Source organism: Saccopteryx bilineata, chromosome X (genome assembly GCF_036850765.1).
Source record: "Saccopteryx bilineata isolate mSacBil1 chromosome X, mSacBil1_pri_phased_curated, whole genome shotgun sequence".
Taxonomy (NCBI): domain Eukaryota; kingdom Metazoa; phylum Chordata; class Mammalia; order Chiroptera; family Emballonuridae; genus Saccopteryx; species Saccopteryx bilineata.
In genome coordinates, this window is record NC_089502.1 from 109,140,339 (window position 1) to 109,152,717 (window position 12,379).

At 47.8% G+C, this 12,379-nt stretch overlaps 1 protein-coding gene across 2 annotated transcripts in view; it reads left to right on the top strand.

Moving 5' to 3' along the window:
- The window catches only part of MECP2 (methyl-CpG binding protein 2), a 99,079-nt gene that overhangs the window by 75,660 nt on the left and 11,040 nt on the right, over window positions 1–12,379 (top strand). Inside the window, exon 2 of one of the 2 annotated variants that reach the window (XM_066250167.1) lies at window positions 11,091–11,441. In XM_066250167.1, coding sequence (XP_066106264.1) covers window positions 11,091–11,441 — 351 coding nt within the window. Of the gene's footprint in view, window positions 1–11,090; window positions 11,442–12,379 lie in introns of those variants that run through there. The other variant, XM_066250168.1, reaches the window with a different exon arrangement.

Genomic DNA, 12,379 nt, shown 5'->3' on the forward strand with positions numbered 1-12,379 from the left:
TTTGGTGTCTGACAAGCTAGCTCTCCCTTTGGATATGCAGCTAGTAAGGGTAGCTGGGTCCTGCTCTGATGTTCTCTCTTGGTGGCCACTGGTTGTGTTGGTTCTGGGCCCCTTAGGAGGGAACCTGGTGCAGACCAGGGTAAGACCTTGCCTGTGACTGTCCCTCAGCAATCTCTCTGGAGCTATATGTGAACTAGAGTCTGTGGCTGTCTCCGGTGGGCTTAGGTGCACATGGAAGGACCAAGCTGCACACCTAGGCTGACTTATACCTGCCGTGGGTCTTGGGGAAAGTCACCAAGAGGCCCAAGGTTTTCTGAAATCTGCCTCCTACTGCCTCTGTTTGTTGCTTCCTTGTTTGGCTTGGCCCCTGAAAAAACCTCTGGTACAGTCTAGAGTCTGGGGCATTTCAGGGATTAGGAATGGTGGTACTGTGGCTCCCACCTCCAGAGCCCAGGTATCAGTCTGTCCTGAATTTTTAAATCATTTTTATTTGTTGATTTTCAAGAAAAGAGAAAGATAGAGATACAGAGGGGAAGCATCAGCTTGTAGTACTTCTTTTATGTGCCTTGACCAGGCAAGCCCAAGGTTTCAAACTGGTGACCTCAGCATTTCAGGTTGAGGCTTCATTCACTGCACCACCACAGATCAGGCCTGTCCTGAAGTTTTTCACAGACTTCTGTAGGGTCTGGTCATTAGGAGTTTGTAAAGCCAGTAGCTACAGCCACCATCACAGCCGCCTGGCCCATGCAGGTTCGCATTAGATTCGGACAGACGGTAATGAAACAGCGGATCCAGGAACTGGTAGGCCATTACCTTTAATCCTAGCTTGCACCCAGCAGTCAAGTAAAAACACACACTGGTCTCCAAAACCCACTCATTCAGTGCTCACAAAGCTACTGACTTATCTGAGTTTCCTAGGATCAAAGTTTTCTAGCTCACTAGCCTTATTCACCTCTGTTCCACATCTCCTCCTCTCTGCACAAACTACACAAACTGGCTTCTTCAGCATTCTGCCATCTTGGCTGCTTCTCCTCTCCTCCACGTGGCCTTTATCTGCTCTCCTCCTCTCTGCTCTCCTTCTAGAATATAATCCCTCTTCTCCTGGAACAACATGATCTCTCTTCCTTTTAAAAGCTTTTGGCGGGAAAGTCCTCCCCCAACACATATTAACATAGTCATGCCCAACCCAAGCAAGAAGAGCAACTAATATTATCACCTGACCACCCTGGCCGGTTGGCTCAGTGGTAGAGCGTCGGCCTGGTGTGCAGGAGTCCCAGGTTCGATTCCCAGCCAGGGCAGGGCACACAGGAGGAGCGCCCATCTGTTTCTCCACCCCTCCCCCTCTCCTTCCTCTCTGTCTCTCTCTTCCCCTCCCACAGCCAAGGCTCCATTGGAGCAGAGTTGGCCCTGGCGCTGGGGATGGCTCTATGGCCTCTTCCTCAGGCACTAGAGTGGCTCTGGTTGCAACAGAGCAACGCCCCAGATGGGCAGAGCATCACCCCCTGGTGGGCATGTGGGTAGATCCCGGTCGGATGCATGCGGGAATCTGTCTTACTGCCTCCCTGTTTCCAACTTCAGAAAAATACAAAAAAATAATAATAATAATAATAATATTATCACCTGGGTGAAGGGCTTCCATGTGGGCAGCACCATCTTTAACGAAGTGAGCATAATATATTTTATCTGCCCAACAGAGTTTGGTTGGTGTGGTCTCTGAAACCCAGAGATTTTGATTTGGTCACAGTCTGTACAGTTTCTTCTATTGAATATCCCATGTGGCAGAAGCACCAGTCATATTCTTGGAAAGTGTAAGGAAAAGCTCCAGCCTCAACGCCAGACAACTGAGTCATTGTCACACCCTCTGCTTCCTGGACAAGGCTGCTTTCTTCTCAGCAGGGCCCAATCTCCATAGGGTGGGGCAAGGGAGGTTCCCAAGTGTGGGGCAGTTGCTTTCCCCTACTTGCTGCTAGACAGAGGGTACTGCTCCACCTAAGAAATATAGTGACTGTAGTATTGGAAAATGATTGAGCATAGGGGTTCAGGTGGTTGTCCCCCACAGTGTCTCTCCTCTAGGCTGCCAGTTTCACACTTTCCTCACGCAAGTCCAGCCCTCTTAGCCCTCCCTCTTCCATAGCCCAGGGCAAATGGCTGTGAATGAGATTTTCTGCATTGGCCCTTTAAGAAGGTGCCTGCATCTCTCAGATCTCCGGTCTCTTTCTTGTAGACAGCAGCCTCGCCTCTTTTCACTGCCAAATGCTATGTGGGCACTTCTTCTAGACTGGTGCTTAGGACCCATACCTCTCAGGGAAAACCTCCCTTTTAGACCCTTAGCCACCACTTGCTCCTGGGAGCAGGTCAGCCCTTTTCACATCTCCGCCCTTCCTATACCAGTCTTGATTTGGCTTATTTGGCTTCTTCTGTGACTCTTTGGTTATAGACTCCTCTTCATTTAGTCCTAAATTGGTTTTTAGGATGATTTTTCTTAAGTTTAGTTATCACTCTAGTTTGGTCCTGGGAGGTGGCAATTCGAATGCCTGCCTACTCTTTCACCATCTTGGAATGTAAGTTACTTTCAGTTTTAAAATACAGGCAGTTCTCATCATCAGATCTCTTGAGATAAAATGATTTGGCCCATAAACAGAATTCCTGCAACTTTTTCTTCTGCTAGAAGGAAGGATTTGGTTTTATCTAAAGTTTGCAGTCTAGCTGCAGAACCAGTGAATAATGTTTAATTACCAAGAGCCTTCTCTTATGTTTTTAGGTGTTTAAGAATTTGTGAAGATATTTCTGCTTGAATGTTATATGAGCGTTCCTGGGGAGGAGGGATCTTGTATTCTACAAATCACACAATAAAATGCAGGAATTTTTAAAGGAAAAATAAGTGGGGTAGACCATGCCAAATCTATGTAATTTGGTAACCAGAGCTCACTAAAAAAATCAGTGACAATTCTGGTTAGAAAACGAAACACCAGGCCATTAAAGTGTCCATTGGCATTTGCATCCAGCATCTCCATCAACCAACCATTTTTCACCATAACTCCAATTTGTACATCCTCCCACACAATGTACAGATGAGTTGTTCATTTCATCCATGTTAAAAGTTAGGTCCTAGGCAAGGCTTCCTTTAGCAATGATTTTATTTTAAAGGGGAAATATCGCCTGACCGGTGGTGATGCAGTGGGTAGAGCATCGACCTGGAACGCTGAGGTTCCAGGTTTAAAATCCCAAGGTCACCAGCTTGAGGGCAGGCTCACCAGCTGGAGCACAGAGTCACTGGCTTTAGCATGGGGTCATCAACATGGTCCCATGGTCACTGACTTGAGCAAGGGGACACTGGCTCAGCTGGAGCCCCCCGGTCAAGGCACCTATGAGAAGCTATCAGTGGAAAACTAAGGTGCTACAACTACGAGTTGATGCCTCTCATCTCTCTCCCTTTCTGTCTAAAAAAAACAAAAACAAACAAACAAAAACAGAGAAATATTTTGATACCTTTATTCACATTCACAGCTTCACCATAACACTATGGAAGACATTGTGGTTCTCTGAGCCACCAAAGGAAGGCACTTTTGAAAGGTTTCCAGCTTTTTCTTTTACTGCTGTTTTGTAACGTGAAGGCATTCTCTTTGTTAGAAAGCTTTCCCAAAAGTGCTTCAAAATATTAGTCAACCAGCACAGCTCCCCTCACTTTTAAATATGTTTCCCTGAACCCTTGACTATTGGAAGGTTAGTCACAGTCATCATTACATTTTACTCCTAAGTACCTAAGCATGATTTTCCTAAGAGGACAGGATGCAGTTATGACACTCAGGGAGTTGAATGTCGAGCTAACATGGAACCAGATTCACAGCCCCTAAATGCCCCATTTCTGCCTCTTTTAGCACCTTCGAACCTGAGAGCCAGCCCTGAATTGCATGTTACTTTTGATTATTACTGTTTCTTGGGCCTCTTAACCAGAAGCATTTCCTAGCCCTGCCCCCCTTCTTTTCCATGCCACAGACCATCCATTTTGAGGAGTCCAGGCCCATTGTTGTATGGAATGGACCCTCTCTTTGGACTCTTCCAGCTGCTTCCTTATGGCCTCCTCAATTACCCCTTCCTGCAGGGTAGGAGGTGCTGATGCTCCTGCTTCCCCACAGCACTTCTGCAGGCTGGACAGTCAATAGTGCTCAGTTTGATCTCTTTATTAAGAGGGCGCCTGCCAAATTTCTTCACAGAACAAGACTTCTTCCTTTCCTTACTCTTTAGCCCATGTATTCCTTAGTTTCTTGCCAGCTTGTCTGTGTAGGTAAGAGTTTTTTGTTTTTGTTTTTTTTTACAGAGACAGATAGAGAGACTCAGAGAGAGGGATAGACAGGGACAGACAGACAGGAACGGAGAGATGAGAAGCATCAATCATTAGTTTTTCGTTGCGCGTTGCAACACCTTAGTTGTTCATTGATTGCTTTCTCATATGTGCCTTGACCGCGGGCCTTCAGCAGACTGAGCAACCCCTTGCTTGACCCAGCGACCTTGGGCTCAAGCTGGTGAGCTTTTGCTCAAACCAGATGAGCCCTCGCTCAAGCTGGTGACCTCGGGGTCTCGAACCTCGGTCTTCCGCATCCCAGTCCGACGCTATATCCACTGCACCACTGCCCGGTCAGGCTAGGTAAGAGTTTTTAAACACTGTCTTCTATAACATTTTTTAGAAGATGCAGTCCAGCTTTCTTAGTAGTTTTAGCAGGAGCAGTATCTGTGGACCTGACCACCTCATTGCTGGAATCCAATATGTGGAAACCTGGAGCCCATCTTCCCAGTATAACCTTCTCCCATTCTTTTGCCTTCCCTTTTTTCTTTTTTTTTCTTTTTTTTTTTTTTGTATTTTTCAGAAGCTGGAAACAGGGAAGTAGTCAGACAGACTCCCACATGCGCCCGACCGGGATCCACCTGGCACGCCCACCAGGGGGCGATGCTCTGCCCCTCCGGGGCATCGCTCTGTTGCGACCAGAGCCATTCTAGCGCCTGAGGCAGAGGCCACAGAGCCATCCCCAGAGCCCGGGCCATCTTTGCTCCAATGGAGCCTTGGCTGTGGGAGGGGAAGAGAGAGACAGAGAGGAAGGAGAGGGGGAGAGGTGGAGAAGCAGATGGGCGCTTCTCCTGTGTGCCCTGGCCGGGAATCGAACCCGGGACTCCTGCACGCCAGGCCGACGCTCTACCACTGAGCCAACCAGCCAGGGCCTCTTTTGCCTTCTTGAACCCTCTCTCTCCATCACTGTAAATGTCACTGTCTGTGCTCCTGGGTGAGTGTGACACCAAGGCTCTCTATGACTGCTCCAGCCTCATCTCCTGCCAACCCCAGCCCACCAGTGACCACCAGGCTACTGGTAGTGCCCAAACTCGTTAGTCACTCAGAACCTGCTTGCTTTGGGTACTAAGCTAGTTCCTGCTCCTAGAAGCTAATAGCCACAGCAATATGGCCATCAAAAGAAGCAAAGGTAGCACAGTACCTGAGCTGTGATCGCCACTTGGCACATGATTATTAAGCACTGTTCCTGTGCCTTACACTGTGTGTTGAGTGGGAAGATGAGAGTAAAGAAGACACAAACCTTCTGGGAGTGGGGCGGGGGCCATTATGGTGGGATATTCGAAGTACACTGGGAAGCATAGGATGCTCCTGCTCATGGGAGGGGAGAAGCAGAAGCAGGAAGGCTTCTTAGAAGTGCCATCTTAACCCAAATGAAGATGGGAGAGAGGGCTCTTCCAGGAGATTCTTATACAGCCATATGCACTCCTTACTCCAGGGATTCCAGTCAAACTCTCTTAATGAAGCCTTCTTCGCTTGGCACGAAGGGAAGGGGACTCACACACACCTCTTGCCCCAAGACAGTGAAAGAAGCACACAGCATCCAACACCTTTATCCACTGTTATAGCACCTAACAGTGCTATTGATATTGCTGCCTCTGCCCATCTGTTATGGCCTGTCCTTAGCCCTACTGACAAGCCTGTAAAAAACCAAGCTCAGGATTTCTTCCTCTAGGGAATCCCCATCTCTGGGCTTACCCTATGCCTGGAACAGGAGAGGGTATCACTGTTTCTTTGTCTGTTTCACACACATACACATACACATGCATGCATGCACACACACACACACAACTGGGAGCTCTAGAAAACCAAAGAATGATTCTAATTCCACTCTGGCATATCAGCCCTTAGCAGAGTCTGGCTCAGGGCAAGGGAATCAATGAAAACATGTTAGCTAAACTGTGATCTCAGACAAGTTCCCTTGTCTGGTTGTACTCCCCACCCCCAGCCTTGACACTGAAGAATTTAATAGGTGGCTATTCTGAGGATAATCCCAACTCCAAAATATATGAAATTATGAAGTAGGTGTTCAGTTCTCCTCTTACTCAGGATTATGTGTGTGTGTACACACACATATATATGTTCTGTGATTAGATCGAGGATGAGGAGGGCTAATTGGTTTCTCTGGAAAAGTGTATGCTTTAGCAAACCCCATAGCCTCCTGGTGTGTATGTGGGAGGGATGCTTAGGGAGACACCAGGCATCCCATCCTGTTCTCCCTCCTTCGGGTCACCCTGGGACTGAGCAGGCATGGGGCCAGGCATAAACTCATTTAGATTACCTGTTTTGCATCATTTTTACTTCCATGCCCAGAAGAATGGCTTCCAGGCTTTGAGACTTTTGTTATTTGTTTTTGAGTAACAAACACTTGCATATCCTTCAATGTACAGAATTGAAAATCACCACATTGTCATAGTAGTTTCAAGTAATTTCAATTTGAAGAACTAGAATACTATATTACCATTAGAGTTAAAGGTCTTTTTGTTCCCCATCTTTAGTGCTATTAAAGTTCATTTATTGGCCCTGGCTGGTTGGGCCAGTGGTAAAGTGTCAGACTGGTGTATGGATGTCCCAAGTTTGATTCCCAGACAGGGCACATAGGAGAAGCGACCATCTGCTTCTCCACCCCTCTCCCTCCCCCTATTCTCTCTCACTCTCTCTTGCCCTTCCACTGCCATGGATCGATTGGTTTGAGTACATCGGCCCTGGGCACTGAGGATGGCTCTGTGGAGCCTCAGACGCTAAAAATAACTCTGTTGCAAGCATGGCCCCAGATGGGCAGAGCATCTACCCCAGACAGGGGTTGCTGGATGGATCCTGGTTGGGGTGCATGCGGGAGTCTCTCTCTCTATCTCCCCTCCTCTCAGTTGGAAAAAAGTTCATTTATTGTACACTTAGGAATGATTTAAAAATTAAATTTTGTGTTATGTACATTTTATCACAAAAAAAACTTAAAAAATAAACCAAGCAGTTCATTTAAGCCCCAAGAGTTTGGGCACAGTTGGATATCCCACTTTTGTAGATTAGTAGCCAAAGATCTATGTCCTCCTCTCCTTGAACTTTATCCTCCCAGGCTTTGGCCGAGATCCTTAACTCATCCCTATTCCTCACCCCACCTGTCCATCAGCCAGCTCTTTTGTTTCATCTACTGGTTATGTCCTCAATTCTCTGCTGTCCTATCCTGGGCCACACCAAGACCACTGCAAGGGGCCGCTGCCGTGTGCCGAGAAGCCACACTGTTTTTACTCAGAAAAAATGCCACCTTGTGCAGGCCACTCACTCGTGCACACTAGGAATGTGACTTGGGTGGCCACAGGGCAGGTAGAGTGCAGTTAGCCACCACCACCAGCAGCCCAAAGTCCCTAATAAAATCTGTGAAGGGGAAGAGTATCAAGACCTGGGTGAGCACTGGCAGGGCAGCCTTGGACCCCAGAGCCAAGGTCCTCTTAGGTCTCCTGCAGTCCATTTAGAGTGATCCGTTGAAAATAAGAGCTCTTGTCCCTATCCCCTGCTTAAAGCTTCCCATCACATTTGTCAGAATAAAACCCAGCAAAGTCCTCCATGTCCCACATTGAGGCCTCTCTACTGTCTGGAACCTTTACCCCCTACACAGCCACATGACTTGCCCCTTCACTTCCTTTAGGTCTTTCTCTCTTTTCTTCCCTGATATCACCATGTGGATTTTTTTTTCTTCATTGTGTTCTAATCAGTTCATGCTTTTGAACACTCAGCCTGGTCATAGCATTGCCCAATGCAAGGGACCCTTTCAGCCAGCGCCTGTGTCCTTTTGACTCTCCCTAGTAATCTCTAGGTGCTCCCATTTTCCACCTTCACAGGCCATCCCAGAACTAGAACCACCTCACTTCTCCAAGGGGCCAGCCTGGTTCCCTTCCATGGACTTTAGTCGTGTTCCCTGCCTTCGGGGTGCCATTGTTGGCCTTAGAATATGTTCCACCAGGGGTATCCAGAGCACTGTGATCAAAAGTATTTGAAATAAACCTTTTCTCTGTAATATGTTATCGATTTGATAAAATTATTCATTTGCTTCTGTTTGCATTCAATGTAATGAGGTTTTGTTACCTTTTGTTTTCATTTTATTTTTGGTCATGTAAATTTTTATTTCATTGAGAAGTTGAAGTTATGCTCTGGGGTACCCAGAGAGGCCCTGACAGTTCCATTAGTTTCTGCTGGGTGCTCCCTAAAGTCCCCTTCTTTCTCACACAAAAGGCAGCTTACTATATACATTTTTACCTCACAGCAGACCCTGGGGATCACTGCCCCGGAGTTCAGAGTGCTTTCCATGGCGCAGGCATGCTGTTTTCTAGTCAGCAGCCCCCTGCTGGTAGCTGTGGCTGTTTGAGTCGTTTGCAGTCCTAGGCTAGTAAGAACAGTGCTGTTATAAATAGCATCATCCTTTGGTTTTCTTTATTTGTTTGTTGTTTTTTTTAACAAGCAAGAGAGAGACACAGAAAGGGAGAGAGATGAGAGGCATCAACTTGTAGTTGTGGCACCTTAGTTGTTCATTGATTGCTTCTCAGGTGTGCTTTGACTGGGGGCTCCATTTGAGCCAGTGACCCCTTGTTAAAGCCGGCGACCTTGGGCTCAAGCCAGCTACTATGACCATCATTGACATGATTCCACACTCAGGCCAGCAACCCCATGCTCAAGATGGATGAGCCCACGCTCAAGCCAGCGACCTTGGGGTTTTGAACCTGGGTCCTCATTATCCCAGGTCAGTGCTCTATCCACTGCACCACCACCGGTCAGGCACATCATCCTTTGTTGTTTTGCCTTTCCGGAGGTGTCTCTTCAGGGTAAATTTCTAGAAGAGATTGCCCTAGATTGCATCAATACCCTTGATTGTATCTAAGAGGCATTGCTGGGTCATATAGCTTGTACTTGACCTCACGAGTGGAAGTATTTGGGGAATACAAATGTGAGTTCTGAAGAAGCCATACCCTTTCCCTTGGTGCAGTGTTTTTCTCTGACTCCGGCAATTTCGAGATTCCAGGGAACAGCCCTGAACTTCAGCAGTGTCCCTATGGACTGTGTGGAAGTGGTAATTCCAGTCTGTCTATCACTTTGCTGCTAGCCGAGCTCCCCTTCTCCCTCTGTGTAATGGTGGGCCTCCAACCACACCCAACTTCCCAGGGTTCTTCTTCTTTGTTTCCTGTTGAGAAGCTAAGACTAGGAGAATTGGAAAGTAAACTGCTGAAACAGGCTAGAGACTCCCACTTTTACAGCAGGAAAAGTTCTCCTGTGAGCTGAGAGCTAAATCTGGGCAACCCTGGCAGCCATGCTTGGGGCCTTAAACTTCTGTATGAAGATGCAGGGAACTCAGGGGTAAGCCTGAGGACGACTGGGCCACACTCTCACCACAATGTTTCCACCTGAGCTGTTCAGCAAAGCCGTGTCCTCATGGTGCCAAGTGAGTCCTGGTGCTAACCTGCCTTCAATGACTTACCTACTACATCATTTGAGTCTGGTTTCAAGTGCACACCACAGTGCCTTCATTGAAGTCTCCACAGTGTGGACAGGAAGGAAAGTCACTTGGGATAGACCAGGTGTGGGACAGTGATCAGTACAGACACAAGCTGTATGGGACAGGGCACTCTAGGGCTGAGCAGTACAGAGAACAGGAATGGTCTTGCCCTTTTCTATAGTGAGCTGCTAGCTGAGGGACTAGCAGATGGCTAATTCTGAGCCCACAATTCTTTCTAAGCCTCTTCTGGCCCCAGTTTTGTTCTTGCCCTCTTAGCCCAACCATGAGAGCACCATGGTCAGACTCTGATCCGCAGGTCCAGGGACTCTACCAGATGTGACCAAAGTATAGGGAAGGAGCTGCTCTGTCTGTAAAATAATGGGGAAGTGCCTGCCCTGGAATGGCGAGGCTGTTCCCCTGTGCTTTTCTCCTTGTTCTTTCCTCCTACCAGCAAGGCTGTGTGTTGTAAGGGAGCATCTGGTGATAAAGGCTCACGCAACCTGGGATCACTTTTCTTACACCAGAACCCTGGGCAGCAGTTTCTGGTTGCCTGAGTTAGTCAGTATTTATTAATGCCTTTCTGACATTTCTTCCTCTGAGATGTTGGTACCCATTGTTGAAATGAGGCTCAGGTCCATGTTTGGAAATGGCAGAGTCAGGATTTGAGCTCAGGTTGCCTGGCTTCAAGCCTATATGCTCTTTCTAGATGACTATGTGCCACCTCCCAAGCGGGTAGTGTGGGGCTCTGTCAGCAAGTTATACTGTGCCCCACAGCAGTTCTTTGTCAGGTACACATTTGAGAAAACCCAAAATACAGAAGCTATAGTGACACCCAAGCCAGGCCTTTGTGAAAAGGAGCTCTACCCCCATTTTGGGTGGACACCTCCCTCTCAAGCAGCCCAAGGCCTCTTCTTAGCCCTCATGTACAGCTCATAAAGTGGCCTCAGCCAAGACAGCATGCCGAGAAGCCACACTGTTTTTACTCAGAAAAAATGCCACCTTGTGCAGGTCACTCACTCTCGTGCACACTAGGAATGTGACTTGGGTGGCCACAGGGCAGGTAGAGTGCAGTTAGCCACCACCACCAGCAGCCCAAAGTCCCTAATAAAATCTGTGAAGGGGAAGAGTATCAAGACCTGGGTGCGCACTGGCAGGGCAGCCTCGGCCCGCAGAGCCCTGCCTGTGCTGGGCTTTCCCAAGCCTGCTGGTGCTTTTTTTTGCAAACTGGTGTGTGCTCTGTGATACTTACATATTTGTTTAACACTCCAGGGAAGAAAAGTCAGAAGACCAGGATCTCCAGGGCCTCAAGGACAAACCCCTGAAGTTTAAAAAGGTGAAGAAGGATAAGAAAGAAGACAAAGAGGGCAAGCATGAGCCCCTGCAGCCGCCAGCTCACCACTCTGCTGAGCCAGCAGAGGCAGGCAAAGCGGAGACCTCAGAAGGGTCAGGCTCAGCTCCAGCTGTCCCAGAAGCTTCTGCCTCCCCCAAACAGCGGCGCTCCATCATTCGCGACCGGGGACCCATGTATGATGACCCCACTCTGCCTGAAGGTTGGACCCGGAAGCTTAAACAAAGGAAATCTGGTCGCTCTGCTGGGAAGTATGATGTGTATTTGATCAAGTAAGTAAGGGCAATTCCTGTCTCTAACAGAGCCAGGAGGCCTGGGTAATCAGGAAGTCAGGGACAGGCACTGTAAACTAATAGGGGTCCTTTGATAGGTGTTCTTTGCTGCTGTTGATCAGAAAAATGTGTGTGTGTGACTTCGCCTGGGGTCGAGGTGGCTTCAGTAATGAGCATCGCTTGCAGATATGCCTAGGTATGCTTGGAACAACTGTGTACAGAAGTCACTTCCCCGAATGAGACATGCACAGGGTAACAGAGTGTGACTTGACCCTGCTAACCCTTGAGCCTACCCAGGTTCACTATGAGAATGCTCGGAGAGGTCACCTGGAAAGCACTGAGGGCATAGAGCCTGCCATGTGCAGTGGCCTGGGCTCAGGAAGCAAGTGGAACTCCCCGGGGATCCTGTCATTTCCCAAGCTGGAGAACATCTAGCCAGTGGGCTCCTTGAACCTGTTAACCTCATGTTCTTTCTGGGAGAGTTCTGTGACAGTGCTTCATGAACCAGAAACAGGATTTCATAGGGCTTAGTCCACTCTGTAAATTGTGCTGGGAAAGGTGGGCTCTCAGACAGGGCCTCTGGGGACAGACACAGATGGGCCCCAGTTCCTTTCCAACTGTTCCTTTTGCATTTGTCCAGCTTGGGTGTTTTCTATTGAAACAGTAACTTCTAAGCCTGAACTTCAGAGGTAGAGTAAATAAGTACATCTCTGCCCCTTAGACCAGGGGTCCCCAAACTTTTTACACAGGGGGCCAGTTCACTGTCCCTCAGACCGTTGGAGGGCCGGACTATAAAAAAAACTATGAACAAATCCCTATGCACACTGCACATATCTTATTTTAAAGTAAAATACAAAACGGGAACAAATACAATATTTAAAATAACAAGTAAATTTATTTTATTTTATTTTTTTTTTTTGTATTTTTCTGAAGCTGGA